The 24,155-nt window shown below is 42.9% G+C and overlaps 1 protein-coding gene across 5 annotated transcripts in view; it reads left to right on the top strand.

Moving 5' to 3' along the window:
- The first annotated feature begins 1,016 nt into the window (after nt 1–1,016).
- Nucleotides 1,017–24,155, top strand: part of LRCH1 (leucine rich repeats and calponin homology domain containing 1) — a 201,562-nt gene continuing 178,423 nt past the window's right edge. Inside the window, exon 1 of one of the 5 annotated variants that reach the window (XM_081282146.1) lies at nt 1,017–1,676. In XM_081282146.1, the coding sequence (XP_081138272.1) occupies nt 1,379–1,676 (298 nt within the window). In that variant the 5' untranslated portion in view covers nt 1,017–1,378. The remainder of the gene's footprint in view (nt 1,677–24,155) is intronic. The other 4 variants (XM_081282144.1, XM_081282143.1, XM_081282147.1 and 1 more) reach the window with 4 other exon arrangements.

The raw sequence follows: 24,155 nt of genomic DNA, 5'->3' as shown, positions 1-24,155 counted from the left end.
CAGATGTTCTGTCCTCCCCTATGGCCTGCAAGCCTTGGCCTGACCTGCAGCAGAACGTGAATTCAAGCGCTTGAATGTAGATTTATCAGTTCTTATGTGCCGCAGGGCAAAGGAGAAGCCTCTATAGGACACTTTGGCGGTACCCAGGCTCAGTCTCAGTATGTGACAGACTTACAGAGTCACTAGCTTTCTAACTTTTCCTGGAACCGCCCAATTTGAGGCTCAATAGGCCATAGCCAGGTCCTCTCCCTCAATTGACAATAAATTCTGTCCATGATAAAACGACCCTTTTTCAGAAGTCCTTTCTGTGTTTGTAGCTTACTACTGTCCCTCAGCAACCATTATGCCCCAATCATATTTGTCTATATGCGCTGGGATCTGGCCCCAGGGGTATACAGTAAAGAGGGGGCAACCCTAGAGTCTATGAGTCCAGCTCCGCCTGTAGACTGAGGGAAGCAATTTTTTTCCCCTTCCCGGTACCAGGGATTGAACTCAGAGACGCTTTACCACTGAGCCACCCCTCCGGCCCTTTTTATTTTGAGACTGGGTCTTGCTAAATCGGTCAGGTTGGCCTCGAACTTGAGATCCTGCTGGTTAGATCTCCTGAGTCTCTGGAGTGGCTGGGATTAAAGGCGTGCGCCACCGCGCCCAGCAGGGAAGCAATTTTTCCACTTATGGGGTTCCTGGATTTAATGAGAATTTATGTAGACGACCTCCTAGACTAGCGCCTGGTTCATTATAAACCCAAATGCTGGGGCATCTGTGGGCTCATCCCATATGAAATACTGCCTTTGGGGGAATTCTGGATCAAACAGCCAGAATAACTCTCTTCCTCTTGATCTCACTGTATTTCAAATATCATCCATTACCTCGCCTCTGTTTTCTCAACCCCACTAAAGCCTCTGGTGCCCCTGAAACTCCCGGGCGGCAAAAGAAAGCCCAGAGAGGCTCGGCGCCTAACTGTAAGTCACCCCGGAACAGGCGTCCAGCTCCAATTTCGGGGCGGGTTGCCGGGCTCCGCGTGGGGGTAGGCTGGGGCAGGACAGACGGCGTGGGGGAAGGAGGAGGAGAGAGCAGGCGGCGGAGGAGGGGAAAGCCGGCAAGAGGAGGGAGCAGGCGGAGGAGACACATGCGCGCTGCCGCCGCCGCCGCCGCAGTCCTTAGCTTCCCGGGGACAGGAAACCTTCAAGACCGAGCTGCCACTGCCGCCTCCCGGTCCGCGCCCCATTCTGCGCGCTTGGTCTCAGCCTCCTCCCGCACTCCCAGCGTCTTTCGGGGTAGTACAGCAGGGACTCAGCCCCAGCTGCCGTCTTCCCGCCGCGGAAAGCTGTGACCCCCCCGCAGGAGCGGCGGGGAGGGGTGGGGGGCCCGGGAGAAGATGGCGACACCGGGAAACGAACCCCAACCTTTCGTCCCTGCCGTCTCCGTTGCTACTCTGCATCCACATCATCATTCCCACCACCACCACCAGCACCACGGAGGAACCGGAGTCAGCGGCGGGACCGGTGGCGGCGGCGGCGGCAGCGGGGGTTTCAACCTGCCCTTGAACCGGGGTCTGGAGCGCGCGCTGGAGGAGGCGGCCAACTCCGGGGGCTTGAACCTTAGCGCCAGGAAATTGAAGGAATTTCCCAGGACCGCGGTCCCCGGGCATGACCTCTCGGACACCGTGCAGGCAGGTGAGAGAAGGCCGAGGGGCAGGCAGTGGGTGTGGGGGGCCGGCTGTCGTGTCTTCCCGACGCGGTGGCCAATATGAGATCTGATCGCGCTAGGGGTCCATTCTGCGCGGGTTCTCTGGAGCAGGCGCGTGGGCGCAGGTTCTGCAGAGGGTATGGTGGCCCGCCTCACCCCACTGTACGTTGCCAGGAGGGCCGGGTTGTGCTTGGCGGCTGAGCCCGAGTGCGCGGGTCCCGGGCTCTCCACCCAGTGTCTGTCGCGCCGGGGAAGTGGCCGTGGGACTGGGACTTGCGGGTGCGCATTGAGCTCGGAGTGGAAGTGGAAGGATTTGAGCGACTGAGCCGGCTTCCTGGGCCGTGAGCATGGCCAGGAACCCCAGCGAGGGCAGACGCGTTTGCTCCTCCAACCGGGTCAGACCCTCTTTGCATCGAGGCGTCGCCCATCCTGATGGGGAAAGCCAGACAAAGGTGGCACGCCCTCGTCCGACCCGAGGGCATCCACGCGCCGCGGCGAGACCCCCTCGGCGACATCCCTGAGCGTTCGGGCAACTCGGTGCCGCCTTCGAGGGGGTGCCGAGCCTTCCTCTTCCTGCGCCTGTGCGAGGAAGTAGCCACCGCGATCGCGGTGAATCCTAGTTGGCTGTCGTTTCGGAAGCGATCCATTCCCTCCTTCCTTGCTTTTCGCCCTCCGCCCACACTTTAGGGTTCCCATCACCCGGACTACCAGGTTTTCAGTAACCCGACCTTTTACAGGGGCTCTGGATGGGAAGCATGATATGGTAAAAGAAAAGTAATTAAAGCGAGTCGGTTCTCTGGTGTGAACCCGGCAAGTTGTAACTCGCGCCAATAAGCAGCCAGCTTTTTCAAGTTATGTCATGTGTTGACATATTTCTGAGCCGTCTGCCTTCTCTTTGGTTGTTGGAGTTGTAGGAGCGGGACCCATAAACAGGAAGCAGGGTGGGGGAATGGGATTGGGGCCTTGGGATCTGTACAGAACTGACTTGGTTTCTGACCATCCGGTTCCGTTCTCTGGGGGACGGTTTGTATCCTGGCAAGTGTCCAGCATTTTCAGGGCAGTGGGTGCCCCATTTTGGAGCTACTGCCTAGACCTCTTGGCTGAGTGTCAGGCCCCCTGGATCCTGTATGACTTGACCCTTAGGTCAAGATCTTCCAGATTTCTCTTATAGAGGAAGAAGGGGGTGGGGCAACGGAGCAGGCAGTGGCTTTTGGATGCTAGGTTTCCAGTGCTCTTTTTCCCCTTTAATTCAATAAACATTTATCGGGATCCTTAACTAGTATTTAGATGGAGTTCTGAGTTCACTGGAGGCTAGAAATGCTCTCCAGGGTCATTAAACTTGGTTATTTGGATTTAGGGACAGTCTGGAATGGGCAAGACAGGGAATTTCCAGAGTTGAGCTGTTAGCAGCTGGGGGCTGTCTTTTGATAGGACCTTTTAGTTTCATCTTCTCAAGTAGAAGTTGTCCAAGAATTGCCTGAATCATTAACTTCAAAAAAATCTATTAAGTTCTACCTCCCTTCTACCATAGAGTGTACCATGAATTATAGAATTGTTGTGTAGGACTGCAGAAAACAGAGACCAGCAGGATCAATAACACTATGTGTTTGTCCAGTTCTACAGGAAGGCTCAGGGTCCTTCCTCTTCTTCAGTAATGCTGATGCTCATTACCAAATTAGGTGAACCTGATGTGTCTGTTGTGTTGGCATTTCTTTGAGAAAACCAGTGCTTTAAATGGGAACCACATCTTTCACTTATGACCTTGCCATGTGAGGTTGGTGCTTAAAAATGTTCCTTCCTGTTCTCTGCTTGCTTGTGGCCAGCTTAGGCTGTGGGTTTTGCAGGTTTTTAATTATGAATCTTACTTGCACATATTTAGTGTTTAGAAAATTTGAACTAGTTAAAATTCAGAATTTTTATGTTAATTCCTCATCCAAAAATACAATGTTATTTGGGACAGAGGGGCAAAGAGATGTCACCTGGGTTTGTAGCACTTAATAAAGAGAAAAAAGTAGTCAGTGATTTTCCATGACATTTGAATACCCAAAAGGTATTAAAGATTTGCTTCTGCAAAACATCTTTGACTCAGGTAAAAAGCTGGGTGTAAACCACATGTATTCTTCTCTTTATTCTAAATAAATATTTAGGTGAGCACTGTTTCTTATTTAGATGGGCAAAAAACAAAATAAAGTAGAGGGTTAAAGGGATTTTCAGTGTGCATGATGTTGACCTTTCCTACACATGAAGAATTCTAGTGGAGTTGAAAGTTTGAATAGTAATATATGCAATAAAGATAGTTGTTTCTCCTCGGCTTATAGAATATCTCTTAAATCAAAATATCACATGAAGATTCTTAAAGACATTTTCATGAATTTTGCCAGAGAGAGAGAGTGACAGCAAGCTTTTTCTCCTGGTTAAGTTGTCTTGTGAAAAGCAACTCTTCGGGCAGCCACCTATGCAAAACTGCACTCTTGGGCAATGTAGCATATCTGAGCAGAGTTGAAAACCAAGGTGTAAACACAGAAACATAGAGGCCGGGACTGCTCAGTAGAAGTGTAAGCTCTGTCACTCAAGTGCATATACTTTATTCATAGGAAAAAACTCTCACGCTCTCACTTTGGACTCATTCGTTTATTTCTGTTTCAAAGTAAGTTTTGTTGTGAGATGCTAGTCTTGTAGCAGATGAGAAGGGGAAAGATGCAGGGGTACAGATGGCACTGACCCAGATGGACAAAACCTAAGAGCCACAATTAGCACTTACTGTGTGCCCTTTTATGTGCTGAGAACTTTATCTACGTTATCACAGTCCTCGCTTGGCATAGTCATATTTTCTTTTACAGGTGGGGAGACTGAGATGGAGAGAAGTCAGGTCACAGGCTCAAGACTATATCCCTACTTAGAGGCCAACTAGTGATTTGAATCCTGACAGCCTCATGACCCTGAGTTTGTTTTTGACAATCTCTGGTTAAGCAGAGGGAAGGATTGGAGAGGGTCAGAATGTGGGAGGTGTTCTGGAGATTCATTTAATCACCATCTCTTCTGTAAATAGTTATTGAGCTCTATAAGTGGATACAGGGGATTCAGTAGTGTCCAAAAGAGAAACCTTGTTCTTATTCCTGTGAAGCTTTTACTCTAGTTGGAGGGAGGGATGAAGAGATAAATTAAGAAATTCATTTTGCAGGATGAGTAGGAAGAGTTAAGGCTAGAAGTAAAACTTGCTTCATAGACACATAGGCTGTTTATATTGACTTGCAGTAGCCTGTAACAGGGGCATGATGATGACTGCAATGGATAGAAACTAGAGTATAAAATTGGGCCTGATAAAATGTATAAGATGTGTCCTGCATGGTGGTACACGCCTATAATCCCAGCAACTGGGGAGTCTGAGGCAGGAGGATCGAGAGTTCAAAACCAGCCTCAGCAAAAGTGAGGTGCGGGGCTGGGGATGTGGCTCAAGTGGTAGCGCACCCTCCTAGCATGTGTGATGCACTGGGTTCGATTCTCAGCCCCACGTAAAAATAAAGATGTTGTGTACACCTAAAACTAAAAAATATTTATTAAAAAAAAGTGAGTGGTCTCTAAATAAAATACAAAATAGGGCTGGGGATGTGGCTCAGTGGTTGAGTGCCCCTGAGTTCAATCCCTAGTACCAAAAAAGAAAAAGAAAAAGTACAAGATGCCCATCAGTAAAGCGGTTTTTTTTTCCTATGCTGATTTATTAAGTAGTGGCATTTTGGATGGAGAAATTCCAAAGGGTGTTTGTATGACTGAAGTAAAGTGGACTGAAAGAGGAATAAGAATAGAAATCTGAGACTGATTGCCTGAAGTTCTAAAGCAGAGGAACAAACTTAAGCTTGGAGTGTGGAACATTCATTGAAAGCTGGTCTTGTTAAGGATAAGGGGTATCATCAGTATTTTCCCCCCAGTACTGGAAACTGAATGCAGGGGTGCTCCCACTGAGCCACATCCCAGCCCTATTTATTTATTTGTTTGTCTGTTTTTGAGACAGGGTCTCCCAGCCTAGGCCTTGAACTTGCAATTTTCATGCCACAGCCTCTGGACTCGCTATATTACACACATGTACCCTCACACTGGCTATTGTCAGTATTTGTGAGGTGACTGTGAGCAAGCAGGAAAGACTATAAGGGAAATGAAGAGTTTGTCCAAGGAGAAATATAAAAATGAGGCATAGAAATACTTGAGTGAATGTTTTCTTTTATGAGTATGTGGTGCCAGGGACCAAATCCAGAGCCTCATGCATGCTATGCAAGTGCGCTACCACTGAGCTCTCCCCCCCAGCCCTGAATGTGTATTTTTTATGTTCAGGTATGGATTTCTGTAGATGCAAAGGATAAGACAGTAATATATGAGAAGCTAATAGTTCCAGGAAGCTGCAGGAGCTGCCAGGAAGGAGCTCAAGGTGATAAATCTCCAAATAGCATTTGTTAAGCATTGTGTACAGAATGCAGGGGAAAGGTTCTTTGTGTGAAGTTGATTAGAAAAGACTTCCATAGGAGAGTAGGATTTGGATGGAAGGGATTTGGTTAGAAATTCCCATGGACATTCTGTTATTGGAAAAATGGTTCCAAGATGTGGAGTGAATGCCTGTCATTAAAATTCTAAGATTCTGAATAAGAGAGGTCATTTAAGCCTGCCCTCTGGTCATATCCTCTCAACCCACTGGCACTGTGTAATGGGGTAACAGTGCAGGGCTCCTATGACCCTTTGAGGAATCTGGAAATGGCCGAGGCCTGGGATTTGTCAGCCTGTGGGACTGACACCCTAGTGCCTGAGCTGGCTCTCTCAGATGACTGTCTGATTCAAAGACTTTTCCCTGAGATTTGTGGGTGACTTATCTGCTGAAGGCAGACGTCCTTCACCCTGCTGTCATCCTCTAGCCACCAGGTCCTTGGGTATTAGTACTTTTCTGTCATTGGAATCCACAAAGGACTTGATAAAGAAATCTATTTTAACAACATGCTCTGTTCCATAATTTTGGTCACAAAGATTTTTCACTATTAAACATACTGAAACTTTTGAAATCACATGTATTTTCTATGTTCTTTTAAAGGTACATTTCTTGAATTATTTTTGTTCTGTTGAGTTAAATGTATTAGTTATTGTAATTATCTAATTAAATATATTAGTTATTAGTAATCATCAATTTTTGTGGCAGTAACTAATTTTAAAAATGTATTATTCATTACCTGTATTTTATTTATTTTTTATTACAATTATTTTAAATATCCATCCATTCATAAACAATTAGTTATATCCTTTCCCCTTCTGATTATAATTTTTTCTTTTGTTGATTAATTTCTCTCTTGTTAAGATTTAGAGGACTTATAATTTAAAAGCTTTTAGAGCCACTAAGATTCAGTGTGGAGAGAGGTTCTGAATCATGTCCAGATGTGCTTCCATGTGTTTGTGGAATGGCAAAAACAGTCTATGCCAGTATAACAACATGCTCCTCTCATTGCCTGTGTTGCAGGCTACTTTATTGAAAAGGCAAGAGCTTACTTATCATTGTGCTTCTAGAATAGTACCATACATATGATTATAAGCCAGGAAACTTCTGGGGATTTTTTTTTGTGGGTGTGTCAGTTTATAAAAGAACAGCCTAAGGTTTTGCCCTTCATTGTTGAAATGATTCTGCTGGATAGCTTTGTCAGTCAACAAACATCTCATTTGATTTTTGGTAGAGGCATAAATTTGGCCCAAATTTGGTGCACCCTTCCATTTAACGGTTTTTATTTCAGTTACTGACAATTTTTCTTGAGTTGCTGAAGCAAATTGAAATTTTCTGTGCTGTGGCTTAGTAAGTGTTTGGTATCAACATTTAAGGGTAGATAGATGCCTTTGGAAACTCATTTCCATGTTGGTCAATTCAAAAATCTGTTTCCTTTGCTCTTGCTGTCCTGGTGGGTGCATAGTCTTTTTCTGTCCTGTCATTCAACTTCTTCATTGCTTGTTTGAACAGAATGTGTTCCTTCTTAGTGTGTACTTTCCTGTCCCCCACCTTTGTTTTTATACATGTAAAGTCTTTTTTTTTATTTTTTATTTATTTTTTTAATATGGAGCTGGGGTTGTGGCTCAGTGGTAGAGCGCTTGCCTAGCATGTGTGAGGCACTGGGTTCCATCCTCAGCACCACATAAAAATGAATAAATAAAGTTATAGTGTACATCTACAACTAAAAAAAATTTAAAAAAAATTAAGCCAGGCACTGTTTACTTTCACTTTGTATCTCCCCTTAGTCATCATCCCCGTCCCTACCCCTGTGCTGGCCCTGTGCTGCGTTGTCTGTGCTTTCAGGGACTTGAGTAAATTAAATGCAGAAATGCTGTCAACTCTACCTAAGGTGGCTGTGGGTTCATTAAGCCATGACTCTTCAACTTTGGTCAAAACCTCATGAAAACCTGTTTGTGAGGCTACTTTCCAGATTTTGTTCAGCTTTTTTTGAGGATTGAACTTCAGCCTCAGAGAGATATCAGGCAAAGCTGGCTTGGGATTAGTCCACCAGTTTGTGAACTCTTCCAGTAATTGTTTCAATTGCCAGGATTAAGGAGACTTAGTCAATAATTGAAAATAAAAATTGTTCAATGGCAAGGTGCACCAAATTTTGGCGTAATGTACACCCACTGAAAAGTAAGATGTCAAGTGACTAACTATTCAATAAAAGGAATTTAAGGATGAGAGTCAAACTTAGTCTGTTCTTTTATAAACTGGCACAAACCAAAAATTCCCAAAGGTCTCCTGGCCTTTAATTGTATGGTATTATTCTAGAAGTATGATTAGTATGCTCTTGCTTTTCAGTAAATTAGCCTGTAACATAAGCAATGGGAAGAGCATGTTATGTTGGTGGAGATTGTTTTTGCCTTGATTATTTTGCAGTGATTATCTACTTATAAAATTATAATCTGTCATAAAAGTTTTCTGGACGTAAGATACCAGACCCAACTATAGCTGATGCTTTTATTTATGCATAACTCATAGGAATCCTGGCTTCTGTTTTTATTGTCCTTTTGCTGCAAGATTTTTTATATCAGAATTTTGCTATGATAGGTTTTTTTTGTGTGTGTGTGTATGTGTGTGTGATATGAATTGTTTCACAAAACAAAAACCAACCAACCAACCAAAACCAACAAAACAGACCTGCAAGAAAGGAAAGAGGGGGGAATAAGTCAGAATTCCAAATATGATTTAATTTGGGAAAAGTAGGCCTATCAAGATAGAGTCAAGCATCAGTACGGCTGCGTTTTTGTTTTTGTTTTGTACTGGTGATTGAACCCAGGAGTACTTCACCACTGAGCTTACATCTCCAACTTTATTTATTTATTTTTAAATTCTGACATAGGATCTTGTGAAGTTGTTGAGGCTGGCCTTGAACTTGTGATCTTCCTGCCTCTACCTCCCAAATTGCTGGGATTATGGTCATGAGCCTCTATGCCCAGCATGCATGTGTTATTCTTCATCTGAATTTAAGAGTTCAGTGATATTGCTTCCATGTACTGTAGTAAGAAATACTACATTTGGGAACCATCTGTTCCCATAAAGTAATTCAAAAATAAAGTGATTTTGTTTACACGAACAGAAAGTCGACCAACTGTGAGAATTTGGCTTCTTTTGCTTATTCCAGCAATGCAAGAGAAGGAAGAGGCCTTTTTAGTTAGATTTTTGTGTATGTTCATAGTTTTCCCCAACTATATCCTCCTTCACTGGCCATAAAAGAGGATATACTTGGGAGGGAAAAACAAAATCAGAGAGTAACAATGTTTGATTTTCATAATAGTACTTTTTTTTCTTAATAAGAAATTATTGTTCCTATGTTCATACCATTTTGATGCAAAGGCAGCTTAACTTGCCCTACTTGAAATTCTTATAGAATATTTTTAAGTCATGGAGGGTATGTAATCTGATTGTGGGGTCTTCCTGATGTTTGTTTTTCTTCCTCCTGCTGTTTCCTTCTGTCCATCTGCTGAGGAGGGTGTGAGAGGAAACAGGGCCGGAGCTCCCCCCAGTTTAGTGATTCCTAGATTTCCTCCTCACAGTTCTTGACAAAGGTGCAGAGAAAGGGTCTCATCTTTTTTTTTTCTAATCCTCTGGCTTCCCTCCTGGCCTTGCTTTTGACAGCTGACCCTTGTAGTGCTTGTACACAGTTTTGCCACACCATGTGTTCCTCTAATATTCTTCCCTATTTTTGATGTTTATGCCATGTCGGGTGAGGAACAGCATCAGTATGTCCCACCTGGTCCAGTTAGCTTAGCTCTGATTTAACTCACTTTGTCTCCGTAGGCAGCAGTGGTCATTCAAAGATAGTACCACCAACAGACTTTCTGACTTGCCCTCCTCTAGACTGCCTTAATTTTGCGTTTCTAGATCATTCACCTCCTGCCCTCACTCCTCACTGCCCTGTGAGATTCTGCTTATCTCCTTCTCACTTCCGCCTCTCCAGGCCTGCTCCAACAGCCTCCCTGCCAGCCTCTCGTTGCACATTCAGCCTTGAATCATGCCTAGCCTTAAGGCATCTTTGTATTATTTTCTTTGTGGCCTTCTTCTTTTGGTTCAGTACTCTTTCCTTATTCATGGTTTTATGTCTTCATGGTTTCAGTTACCTGCAGTCATCAGTAGTCCCAGAATATTAAATGGAAAATTCCAGAAATAAGCCATTCATAAGTTTCAAATTGTGTGCTGTTCTCAGTAGTGTGATGAACTCTAGTGCTGTTCTGCTCCATCCCACTGGGACTGAATCGTCCTGTTGTGCAGAGTATTCATGATCTATATGCTACCTACCCATTAGTCACTTAGTGGCCATCTTGGTTATCAAATGGCCTCATGCAGTATGCCAGTGCTTGGTTCAAGTAACCCCTATGTGGTAGCTCAGTGCGTCATCGCAATGCTTGTCGTTCATTTCACTTCATCTCATCATATAGACATTGTATCATCTCACTTCATCACAAGAAGAGTGACTACTGTACCCAGATATTTTTAGAGAGACTAGAGAGACAACCACATTCACATAACTTTTATTATAGTCTGCTGCCATAATTTTCCTATTTTATGTTAGTTATCATTAATTTCTTTTTTTTAGTTTAGATGGACCCAATACCTTTATATTTGTCTGTTTGTTTGTTTATTTATTTACTTTTATGTGGTGCTGAGGATTGAACCCAGTGCTTCTTATATGCAAGGCAAGCGCTCTAGCACAGAGCTACAACCCCAGTCCTATTGTTACTTTCTTATTGTGCTTAATCCATAAATTAAACTTTTTCATAGGTATGTATGCAAAGAAAAAAAGCATAGTATATGTAGGATCCAGTTCCATCCATGTTTTCAGGCATCCACAGGGGTGTGGGGACACAAGCCCCTCAGAAAAGGAAACAAACAGTGTGTTTTCTCCAGGTGTCAGCTTTTTTCTCCCTCACTGGCCTGTGAGATTTGACTTCTCTTCCTGATTTGTGTGTCTTCCATGTCTATCACAGGAAGCACTAGATGGGCCTCGGTGCTTCTGTCTCCTCCTTCTGCCCTTCATCTCTGCACTTTTCATTCATGATCTCAGATGGAGAGATCCCCTCTCCCCGTCTTTGTGCACTTTTAGCTGTGCCCTCATTCCCCTGGTGCTGACCTTATTTCTCAGCTGGTGTCTTTTGACTTCTCAGCATTGCCCACTGTGCTAGTCTGCTAGGGCCACCTTGATCGTACCCCACAGACTGGGGATTTAAACGACAGAAGTTTACTTTCTCACAGTTCTGGAGACTGGAAGTCCAAGATGAAAGCGTTGGCCGGTTTGACTTCTCTCTTGACTCATACAGGACCACCTTCCCCACGTGTCTGTCTGTGGCCTGTCCTCTGTGTGTACACATCCTTGGTATCTCACGGTGAGTCCAGGTTCCCTCTGGGGTTCATCCAGATGACCTAATAGAACCTCGTTAAAGGCTCTGTCCCCAGCTGCGGTTGCACTGGAGGTTAGGGCTTCCAGGTGAATTTTGGGTGGACACAATTCAGCCCATACTACCTGCTTGCTCACCCTAAGGTAGCTGGTAGCTGCTGCTCTCTCCTCTGCCTGGGTAAACTGACCTTGGACCTGTACCAGGCTGACTTTTATGCTGCCCTTCCAGCATTAAGCCCACCTCATTCACCATCTTCTCTGGTTTGAATATGGCTTGAACATGTCCCCTAAAGGCTCACATGAGAAACTTGGTCCCCAGTGATATTGAGAGGTGGTGAAACCTTCAAGAGGTTAATCAGAACAGATTAATGTTCTTCTTGTGAGACCCCTGCGTTAGTTCTGGAGACATTTGAGTTTTTACAAAATGAGGCCGCCCCATGCACTTGGCTGCTTCTGCGTGCAACTGTTTCCATTCCTGTTTCATCACCATGTTGTGACGTAGCCAAGAGGGCTCTCACTAGAGGCTGACCCAGTGGGGATGCCTGATTTTGGACTTCCAGCCTCCAAACTTCCAATCTTCCAACTGGAAGATTAACAAAACTTTATTCTTTTTAAAGTACTCAGGTATTTTGTTATAGCAGCAGAAAATGGGACTAATACACCATCCCATCCTCAGGACCTAGATAGCATTTTCTCTAACACTCACCTGGGCCTGTGGTTAGAGTCTCAATAAATGCTGTTGAGCACTTGAATGTGCTGTACAGTGAGGGAAGAGCCACATGAACATTTAAAAAAAATGGATAACTCCCATTTACTTGGGTCCTCCTCTCATTTCTCATGGATTTGGAATCTTCCCTTGGTGGCTGACAAGTCTCTAGAGTCATTTTTCCCTCAGTGATGGTGAGATTGCTTCTCATGAACATTGAGAAGTGTTTGGTAAGCACTGTGACTTCTGGAAGTAAAGAGAGTTGTCAGGAATTCTGAAGGAGACGGGCAGGGATTCTGTCGTATTGCATAGCAAATAAAGAAATTAGTACATCAAGAAAAGCTGCTTGACATTTTTTGAGCATCAATCATATGTCAGGATCTAACGGCTAATCAAAAAGTAAGAGTTGTAGTTTGAACAACTTCACAGAATTTGGTGAGGATTAAAGAAATAATATACTTGAAAGTAGTTTTCACTTGTGAGTATTTCCGTGAACGGTGTCATTTTCAGATCAAGCCTTTCCACCCTTAGCCAAAGGGGCCTTCTTGCCTCTTTTGTTCATTAGTATAGCTTAGTGTTTAAAAGTTGGGTTTTTTGAACCTCAAAGACTTGGGTCCAAGTCTGGGCTTTGTCACTTATAAGTGTGTCACTTTGGCCAGATAAAACTTGTCACCTTCAAATTAGAGGTAATAATTGTATGACTTAGTAGAGATTTGGGGGGGCGCAGAGATTATATATAACAACAGATGATATGGTATTATCAAGTGCTTTCTTGGTGGCACTGGGTCTTGCTTCAAGCGCTTTACATGTAAATACATGTACTATACATGTTACAGCATTTATTTTTTTTAATGCCTTTGTTTTTCTATTTATTTTTATGTGGTGCTGAGGATCGAACCCAGGGCCTCACACACGCTAGATGAGCACTCTACTGCTGAGGCCCAGCCCCAGCCCCTGTTAAGTCATTTATTGCTTGTTAAGTATTCCATAGTAGGTGGCCCTACCATAACTCCTAGCCCTTCTGGAGTTTGAAAAGGGAGTTTAGAAACCTAGAAACCATCCATTCATATCTCTCCCTTATTTAGTTGCTGCACACACACACTGAGGCTCAGAGAGCTTATTTAGTTGGCTAAGGCCACACAATAGGATGGGGGGTAGGTGCGAGAATCAAGGCAGAGTTCACGGGCTCATATTAAAGGGTTGTGTCTGTGGAATCGGAGTCTCCTCTGGGATGGAGGGAAGATCTTCCCTTTCTCCTATATGCTTCTTAGGTCAGACCTACCAGGCCAGCCATGCAGCAGGCCGCAAAGAACAGAAAATGCTGTGGAACCCTGTAATAACATATGGTCCAAAGCTGGGCAGAATTAGACATGAGACTAACAGAGGTTACAGATTAAACACGTTAGTTCAGGCTTTTACTGCCTGTGGTTGGGGGACACGCATAGGCTCCTTGTAAACTGGATTCCAAGTATTAAACAGCCATGTCGGGCAGCCCCTGACTCACAAACCAGAGGACAGGGAAGGTTTTTCAGAGTGACCTTGTGTTTTAAAACTGGGAAGACATTTTCCTGGGGAAACATCATAGTAGCAGGGATTGGGTTCTCTTGCCCACCCAGGAAGGCTATTTAACCCTAGCAGACATGGGCCTTTGGGTTAATGGTTGGGTTCTTATTGTTTCTTTGGAAAAATGCTGCCTCAGTTCTGACATGATACCCTGAATCTGGAGAAGTGGTCTCCTGTACCTGGAGGGAAAGTCTCTCCCTTCTGGTCATTTCTACCAGGAGCCAGAGTTGCCTGACCCCTCTCCGAGGCTGCTTGATCAGTGGGTCCAGTAACTGGTTATCCCTCCACATTGGTGTTGGGAGCCAGGTTTGGTACAAGCCAGGGATCCGCAGAAGTCAGCTCTGCAGTCAAGAGAGACCACTATGCAGGATGGAGCAGGGCTGAGAGCCACCCACCTGAGGGGGACAGCCAGGATTTAGACACTTCCTGAATTAATTTTTTATTTCTCTTATTAACTCCCAATTATTAATTTTACAATTGGAGGGAAGTTATTGCATCTCTCTGAAGCTCAGGTTTTTAATTTGTTAAAAGCAATAATACTCTTTACCTCTTGGGTAAATCAACTTGTGTTGATATATAAAGTAAGATGCAGTACCCTGAGCAGGCCTGGTCCCCAGTGAGTGACCGACTAAAGCCTCGTTTTGTTATTGATATCCACAGGGTTAGGTGGCATGGTTTTCTTCAATCAAATGAAAAGTAGGAAGTTGTTAGCTTGTCATTAGCATGGTGGCTAAGAGCATAGATAGTGGTTGGGGCTTTGTCCTGGCTCTTCCAGTTCCCTTCACTGGGCCTTGGTTTCCCCATCATAAATGGGGGTAGTAATCATAGGATTATTGGTTGAAGGCAATGAAAGGATTATGTGTCAAGTGTTCAGGTCATTGCCTGGCACTGATTTTTCCACTATTCTGAGACTGCATATTTTTAGAAAAAATATTCAATCTTATAAGGCACAGGAAGGTTAACTTCCTGGAAATATTATGACATTAATCAAATAATCTCAATATTCAGAAAGATTGGAGGGGGTGTGCTCAGTTTGTGTGTGGGCCTCGTTTCTATGCTTTTGACAGTCTTGGGAGGATTGTAGAGAACGCAGAGGACACTGGATGGGAAGAGATTCCCTTGTGTTATGCGTTTCGCCTCTGTTCTGGTTGAGCCAGGATCTTCTCCTGAGCTTTTGCTCTTTTCCCATCAGTTTACCAGTGTTCTTAGGTCTGGTTTGATTTTCACCAGGACAGAGAAATCCTGAGGGGAACAAATCTAATAGAGAAGGACGAAGCTCAAGATTCTCACAGTGGAGGATGGGGAGCCGCATTCCTGGGCCACTTTAGGTATTTAGGTGCAAGGTGCTGGTGACTTTCACTTTGTCCTCAGGCTTGGAGGGCTGGGAAGGAGAACAGAGGAGCACTTGGGGTGCATCTCTGCACTTTCTGGAAGAGTCCTGCAATTAACCAAATGCTCCTCCAGATTGTAAGTAAAGACACTGATCGTTTTTTCATGCTCTTGGCAAAAACCAGTTTGGGAATCTTTATGTTCCCGGAGACCTCTCTGAGGATGTGCATCCAATGTTTCAGTAAGAAGTGAGGACATGCCTTTGAGCAGGTGGAGATTCGGAAGTAAAAACCAAGATCCAAATCTGTCTCTTTCTCATTGTGTTACTGGTAACTGACCTTTATTTTGAGATTTAATCAGAAGTTATTTCATTAAAAACCTTATGATCCTGATCCTTCAGCGTCATCCTGAAGATGCTGTAAGGAAAAGGAAAGGACCATCATTTGTTGAGCAGCATCACCGCTAGGTTTAGGGTCTCTCAGAGTGATATCTTGTTTAGTCCCCAAATTACCCTTGAGAAGTCAGCAGTGGTGATGTCACTGAGAAGGGACTGTAGCAGCTGGGCAATCTGACTGCATTTGTGGGACCAGTAAAGATGGGGCTAGAATTGGAACCCGGACTCTCAAAAAGAGCCAGAGTCCCCTCTGTTTTATTAGATACTAAATATTTAGAGCCAGAGGAACAGAATGGAGAAGATTTTGAGACTCAGGCCCAGAGCATTTTGACAATTGGTTCTCAGGGTAGCACAGAGATTTTGGGGTTCATCCCTGAATAAGACCCAGATTCCTGACCCTTGTGATTCCCCACACTAAACTGAAGGTAAGCACAGAAAGACCCAAGTGTCGGTCTTGGAAATTCCAGCCATGAACTTCACCTGTTTGTAAATTGCCAGCAATTGGCTCCATTTCTGAGAATTGTGTTTTATTTTTTTCCATATTTTATAATTGGTGCATCATGGTTGTACATAATGGTGGGATTTGTTGTTACATACTCATACATGCACACAATATAACAATATAATTCCCTGGAGTGTTCCCTTTCTTTCCCCTCTTCCTTCCTCCTGGTTCCTTTCATTTATTCTGCTGATCTTCCTTCCTTCTACTTTTCTAAGATCCTCACCATCTTCCTTTCCCTTTTTCCTTTCTAGCTTCCACATGAGAGAAAATATGCGGTTCTTTCTTTCACATAATGTTCTCAAGTTCCATCCATTTTCCTTCAAATGACATAATCTCATTTTTCTTTATGGCGGAATAAAACTTCATTGTGTGTATATGTATCATATTTTCTTTATTCATTCATCCAGTGATGGAAGCCTGGGCTGCTTCCATAGTTTGGCTGTTGTGCGTTGTGCAGTTATAAACATGGGTATGCATGTATTGCTGTAGTATGATGACTTACTTCTTTAGGAAAAATAGACCAGCAGTGGGATAGCTGGGTTCTATGGTGGTTCCTTGCCTAGTCTTTTGAGGAACCTATATGCTGTTTTCCATATCGGTGGTTAGAATCTCACCAACAGTGTGTTTCCTTTTCTCCATATCCTCTCCAGCAATTATTATTGTTCATATCTAAGAAATGTGTTTTAAAGTAACTAACTGTTGTTAGTTTTAAAAATTCTTCAAGATGTTTATTTAAAAATGTAGATATGTACTTAGGTTTTAGTTTGGTGTAAACTTTGTTTATTGGACTTTATAATATATAACCTAATGGAAAGTCCATTGACATTAAATTTCATTCTCTCCAATGAGAAATTAACAGCTGTTGGGTAAAAGACCAGTAAATTTTCTTTCTTGAACATTCTTTTTGTAATACAAATGATTATTTTCTAAAAGAAGTTTTATGTATTAAGAATCATTGATTTTTTTAAATATTTTATTTGTTCGACTTAGTTGTACATGACAGCACAATGCATTTCAGTTCATCGTACACAAATGGAGTGCAACATTGTTTTTATTTCTAAAAATGTATTTTTTTCAATACACTAATTAATATTCTTTTAAAATCTTATAAATGAATAGCAGGGCAGCAGAAGATTATGCAGAAATGATGGCTAAAGGCCAAAATTTTTTTGCTAGTATGCAATTTGAATCTAATTTAAAGGAATCTGCTTGTTCAATTGAAGGTAAATAGATCTGTCTTTGTGCATTTCCCTCAGAGGTGTGGATAATATCTCTGCATGCAATTTAAGGCAGTTACGTGTGGTTTTTTGGTTTCTGTTTTTTTTTTCTCTCTTTAGACAGCCTGAATAAATCCAAATGGTTTTAGTTGTATCCATCATTCCAGTAGTTTTACACTTTGTTCTGATATTTACAGTTAATATGTTCTTTCATCTGTGCAGTACTTTAAAGGGTACTATGCGGTAACTTTATGTGTGTGAATTTCCTAAATCTGATCTATTTTATAAAACCAAGTGGGCAGCTGTGAAGATCTGCTTTTGTACTCCCCCCACAATCACCCAGGCTCCTTCCTTGGAATCGGTATGTTAATGAAGGCTGGTGTCTCAATATGACATTTGCACAGTGGGAGTGTGGAGGTAATATGCCCTAATAGAGGCCTTGATTCTGGCCTCCAAGGCTGAGTGACAGAGACAGTAGAACCCAGCTAAGAGCTTTCATAGGCAGGCAGCCTCAGTCCGTCTAAAGTGCTTTCATGGTTTCAGTGTGTGTTTTCTCTGGTGTCCCTGAGTGTCAGACCCCTTCTTTCCTTGAGCAGCCTGTGTACAACCTCCAAACACCACATGGTAGATGGGATTGGACGAGCTCTATCACCCTTGGATAAATGACTCCTGCTTTCGGTCATATCACTTTGCTAAATCCATGCAACACTCTTATGTGTTCTGAGAGAACATGAGGTGATTTTGGACATCGCAAGAGGTGCTCTTAGAGGATGCTCATAGTAGGTTGATCCTCAGTTCAGGTTGTCATAGGCAGTCTTGGTTTGTACCCTTGCCATGGCCTAATTAATATTAGCACCCGCTTTTAACACATCCCAGTTGGATACATTGTATGGTCTTCCCACACATACAGGGCATGGCAGAGGGTAGATACCTTTTTTTTTTCTTTAATTGATACTGGGGATTGAACCAGGGGTGCTCTACTACTGAGCTATATCCCTAGCTCTTTTTATTTTCATTTTTTATTTTAAGGCAGGGTGTCACTATGTTGCCCAAACTGGTCTCCAATTCATGATCCTCCTCCCTCAGCCACCTGAGTCACTGGGATTACAGGCATGTGTCATGGTGCATGGCTAGATACCATCTTTTGAAAATAAATAGAAATGGAGACAGGTGAAGTGGCTTGCCTGTGTCCCTCAGCCAGTCTTGTCAGATCAAGTTCACGATTAGACTAGCATAGGCTGGTCATCTTTTGTCAGTTGCCCAGAATTATGTCATTTGAAAGAATTACTGCACTTTGCTGATTTCATGCCAAGAAACCCTCTCCTTAAGGTCTTTAGCTGGCTAAATATAGCAATACTTTTAAAATTATAAAATATCAAATACATAGAAAGGAGTCTACACACCATGTAGACATGATTTAAATAATGACAATAATGTAGACATCGTGACAGAAAACAGTTGGGACTAGAGGTGGGGAGTCAGTCACCTGGAAAAAGGGTGTGGGGATGATGGTAGTGTTTCTTGCCATGATGGGTACACAGGTAGAGAATTTATCAGAATGCCATGCTTGAAATGGGTGCATTTTATTGTATGGAAATCATAACTTGATAAAATACACTAAAATACACCTATATGTGCACTATCCAGCTTAAAAAGTAGAGCATTTCTAATACCTTTTAAAGCTGTGTGCCTGCTGCTGATTCCCAATGGACAAGCTAGGGGTTTTTCTGTTTTCTTTTTCTTTTCTGTTTTTTTTTTAATTAGCGCTTGATAATTATATGAAATAGCAGAATTCATTGTTTGATATTTGTTTATGCAAACAATGTAACAATATAATTTGGTCAGTTTCATTTCTTGTACCTCCCTTTCTCTTCCTCTCCTTTTTCTCCTTTCTGTTTTCATGAGACACCCCTATCCCACCTTTTATTTCCCTTTCATTTCTCTAGCTTTCATATAGGTGAGAAAACATAGGACCCTTTGATTTTCTGAGTTTGGCTTGTTTTGCTTCATGTAATGCTTTCAAGTTCCATTCATTTTTCTACAAATTGCATAATCTCATTCTTTATATCTGAATAAAACTCTATTGTGTATAGCCCACATTATCTTTACCCATTCGTCCATTGACAGATACCTAGGCTGGTTTCTTTTTATTTATTTATTTATTTATTTATTTATTTATTTATTTATTTATTTATTTAAATTGGTTATTCACAATGTTACAAAGCTCTTGACATATCATATTTCATACATTAGATTGAAGTGGGTTATGAACCCCCAATTTTACCCCAAATGCAGATTGCAGAATCACGTCGGTTACACATCCACAATTTTACATAATGCCCTATTAGTAATTGTTGTATTCTGCTACCTTTCCTATCCCCTACTATCCCCCTCCCCTCCCCTCCCATCTTCTCTCTCTACCCCATCTACTGTAATTCATTTCTCTCCTTGTTTATTTTCCCATTTCCCTCACAACCTCTTATATGTAATTTTGTATAGCAATGAGGGTCTCCCTTCATTTCCATGCAATTTCCCTTTTCTCTCCCTTTCCCTCCCATCTCATGTCTCTGTTTAATGTTAATCTTTTCTTCCTACTCTTCCTCCCTGCTCTGTTCATTGTAATGTGGTCATGCCTGCATCTCGATAGTATGCTGATTTTAATTATTTTGGATAAATATCGAGGAATGGCCTAGCTGGATCATGTTTTTCCATTCCTAGTCTTTTGAGGAATTTCCATACTGATTTCCATGGTGGTTGTACTAATTTACAGTCCCACCAACAGTGTAAAAATGTTCATTTTTCTCCGCATCCTCTCCAGCATTTATTATTTATATTCTGGATAGCTGCTACTCAAGCGGAGTGAGATGAAATTGCAGCGTAGTTTCTGATTTGCGTTTCCCTGATTGCGAAAAATGTTAAACATTTTTCATATATTTTTATGCCATTTGAATTTCTTCTTCTGAGAAGTGTCTGTTTAGTTCATTTGCTCATTTATTGACCGAGCCATTTGGGTTTTTGGTGGTAATATTTTTGTGTTCTTTGTATGTTCTGGATATTAACCCAAAAGAGTAGCTGGGTTATCTAGGTTATCTCTTTATACTCTTATTTCCTTTGCTGTATAGAAACTTTTTAATTTGATGACATCTTATTTGTTAATTCTTGGTCTTATTTTCTGAGCTTTAGGAGTTCTTTAAGGAAGTTGTTGCCTGTGCCTATGTGATGGAGAGCTGATTCTACATTTTTCTTGTAGCATTTGCCAAGTTTCTGGTTCAGTTCCTAGGTCCTTGATCCATTTTGAGTTGACTTTTGTGCAGGGTGAGAGAGATCTAGTTTTATTCTTTCTATTTATGGATAACCAATTTTTCCCAGCACCATTTAAAAAAAATTCTCATTTCTCCAGTGTGTGGCAAGCTGTTTTTAAAATACAGGATAACTGGAGCCTTACAAATGAATCAATACCCACTTTTAGAAGACTGATATTTCTATTTTAGTGGACAGGTGCTTTGATCTCATTTTCTTTTATTTGAAGTAGGTTATTAATGCTTTTAACTCACAAATATTTCAATTTCAATATAATAAGTGGCATTTTATTTCATTAATAAAATATTATTTTGTTAGAAAACAAAATAATAATTATTAAATTATTTTGTTAGAAAACAGTGATGCTGAGCCAAGTTTCCCAGGAACACTGGAATGATGTTAGCCAACCAAGTCCAAGGCATTCATTTAGTACCTACTGAATGCCAGACACTGCAGATATGATCTCAGTTCTCCTCCCCAGCCTGAAATTTCCTCACATGTGGTGTGCGGACTGAAGTTCACAGGTGCTAAGTAGCTTGCTAAGGATCCCCATGGAGGAGTGGAGTATCCAGGGTTTGAAACATGAACCTCCTTTTCCACCAGGTGCCTGTCAAAGTGAACTGCCCTTTGCTGGGGACAGTGGAACGCTCTGGCTAACTTCCCAGGTTGTGTCCTGTAGCCCCGGGATCATATGGCCTGTCACTTCCCACCTTCCCAAGTCACAACTGTGATCCTGCACCCTTCCTGCCCAGGCCCCTCCCCTGGCTCTCTCCTGCCTGTCACCCAGGCTCAGCTGCGTCCTGAGGAGCTCTGGTGCCTCTGGAATCTGACACCACCCTGCTTCTCCTACTGCGGTTTCCTTTTGCCTTCCTCAAGGGCCTTTTCTTAAGTGTCCCATTGTTCCAGGTTAAGTGGTTCCATTTTACCTTTAAGATGCCTTTCTCCTGCATTTACCAGGTAGAACAGAACAGAAGAGGAAACAGTCACAACCCTCCCCTCCTCTGGTCCCTGTCAGTCATTCTCAGATTCACAGCTCCTGATCTTACTGCAATTCCCCTAGCCCCAGCCTCTCTCCCACCCTTCACCTCCATCTTGTGGTCTGTAACAGGCAGTTACAGTGATTGAGTGGACCCTTGATGGTTTTCGAATTTCATGTCTTTCTTCTCCAATTAGTACTAGTAGTAATAATAATAATAATGTAATATAATAAAAATAACTTTATTTGTTGAGTCAGATATTGTACTCTGTACTTTATGTGGCTTATATCATTTAAATCCTAAAATTATCTTGGGAGGCAAATACACATTTTTCTCCCCATTTTCAAGATTGGAAAATTGAGGTTCAGAGAGAAATGCCCAAGATCACATAGCTATTAAGTGGCGAGACAGTTTCCAACCTTGTTTGACTACTCTATGATGGAACCTAAGGGAAGGGAGACTGACTTTTGCTGAGCCTTCCCCACAGCTGTGCTGTGTGTGGAGGGTTTAGCATATTGTCGCTGGGGATCCTTGCCTTAACATTCAGTTAGATATACATGGTCTCCCAAAACCTGCAGCTCTGTTTAAATAATTAAGTCAAGGTTACAGAGCAGATAAGTGGAGAGATCCAAATTAAATCAGAGCTTCTGTCCCAAGGGATGCCTTCCTGCATCCAGGGTAAGTCTTTGCAGGGACCAGCATAGTGCTGGATATTAGTGAAACTTTTCAATTAGTTACAGATTGGTTGCCAAACAAACAAAAACAAAACAAAGACTTTTAAAAAAATCTGTTCTAATTATACATGACAGTAGAACACATTTTGACACATTGTATACAAATGGAGCATAACTTCTCATTCCTCTGGCTGTACATGGTGCTGAGTCACAGCCGTAGTGTAATCATATATGTGTATAGGGAATAATGTCTGTCTCATTCTACCTTCCTTCCCACCCCCGCTGAAGCCCCCTGTGCAATCCAAAGTTCCTTCACCCCCTCAGAACCACCCCCCCTCACTATGGATCAGCTTCCACTTACCAGAGAAAACATTTTGCCTTAAAACAGACATTTTTAATTCTGTTAGAAGCATGCACCTGGAAGGCATATTTCAGCAGGGAAGTATAGAGCCCATAGAGAGGATTACAGTTTTAGAAGAGACAGGGTGGAAACAGATAGGGTACCATAGGTAGTTGACATGCATGGCAGGCACAGAATTTCTTGTTTGTCTTTGGAGAGAGGAGTGTCTAAAATTAAAAAAAGAAGAGAGAAGGTGATGCTGTATTCCCGTTTAGATTGTCCAGTGGCTGCGTTATTAGCCTAGAGCAGTCGGCCAACTTCATTGATCCTCCCCTCTACCTGCCCTTCTTGGAAGCTCATGGTAACAGCTGGTTGTGCTGGGTCTTTCCGCCGGTGGATTTGTGCACCACTGCCATTCACCCTAAAGCATATCCTTCAGGGTAATTTAACAATTTTAAAAAACCCACACCTACAAAAAGTAAAAATAAAATAGGAACTCCTTTATGTTCCAAAAATATTAGAATTTTGGTGATCAAAACACATATACTCTGCCTGTCCATCTTGTGAGCCACGCTTCTGGGCTTTCAGTCCAGGTTACCAGGCACTGTGAAAGAACAGGCCTGCAGCAGGAGTCTCTCCTGGGCCTTGGAATATGTCTTCCACTTTCATTTTCGTCAGCAGGGTGTTTGTCTTGAGGGTGCTGTTTGCCAAGGGAACCGTTGTTGGTGGTATTTGCAGTGATGGACGTTAGCACAGAGCCAGAGACTCAGGTGACGGTGGGCCCCAGCCTTGTCTTCTATGCAGTGCCTTTGTGCTCTCAGGACCTGGGCAAGAGTTGGCCATATGCTCTGGATTTCTCAAAGTGGGCTAGGCCTGTCATTCCCAAAGGCCGTGAGGCTTTCAAGAATGTGCTGGATGTGGAAGCCTTCCCAGGGTGGATGCCCACATGCTCAAGTCACTGTGTCTTTATGGGATGGCTCCCATGCCTTCTTGCTGTGACCGTCCATGAGGATTAAAATATCATAGCTGTTTGGAATATGGGCTTGGAGTCTAACAGATGAAGGTCAGAATCTGGTTCTGTCACTTCGATGACACTCTTGGGTGATTTGGCACAATTCATAAATGTCTCTGAGCCTCTCATTTCTTATCTGTAAAGTGAAAGTAATAAACATTTTATGGAGTTGAGAAAGTAACGAACTTAAGTATACAACGTGTATATGTGTGTGCGCGCGTACGATTGCTAGTGGCTGTTTATTGAACTGTGATGCCCACACAGGGAGAGCTATTTTCAGAGAGGAGGGGTCTCCTCACTGTTCCCAACCCCCATCTATGCTGGGGACCTGCATCTGTCTGTGCCACTAGTCTGGGAACATATTTCTCGGCTGGTACAGCTGTCTCCATGTTCCCTTGATCTCCAGCATGGGGCGAGGCCACTCCATTTGGGCTTCTTCCTCCTGTATCCCCGCCCCAGGCTGTGCCTGAGGACTCTCTAGCCTGGTGTCTACCCAGTCTGGAGCTTGCTGCTCTTTGAAGGGGGACTTTGTTTTTGTTGCAGGCTGCCTGGGAAACAGGTGCTG

Source organism: Spermophilus citellus (assembly GCF_964194105.1).
Source record: "Spermophilus citellus genome assembly, chromosome: 1".
Classification (NCBI taxonomy): Eukaryota; Metazoa; Chordata; class Mammalia; order Rodentia; family Sciuridae; genus Spermophilus; species Spermophilus citellus.
The sequence above is the reverse complement of the archived record's forward strand: the minus strand, read 5'-3'. Positions and strand labels throughout refer to the sequence as shown.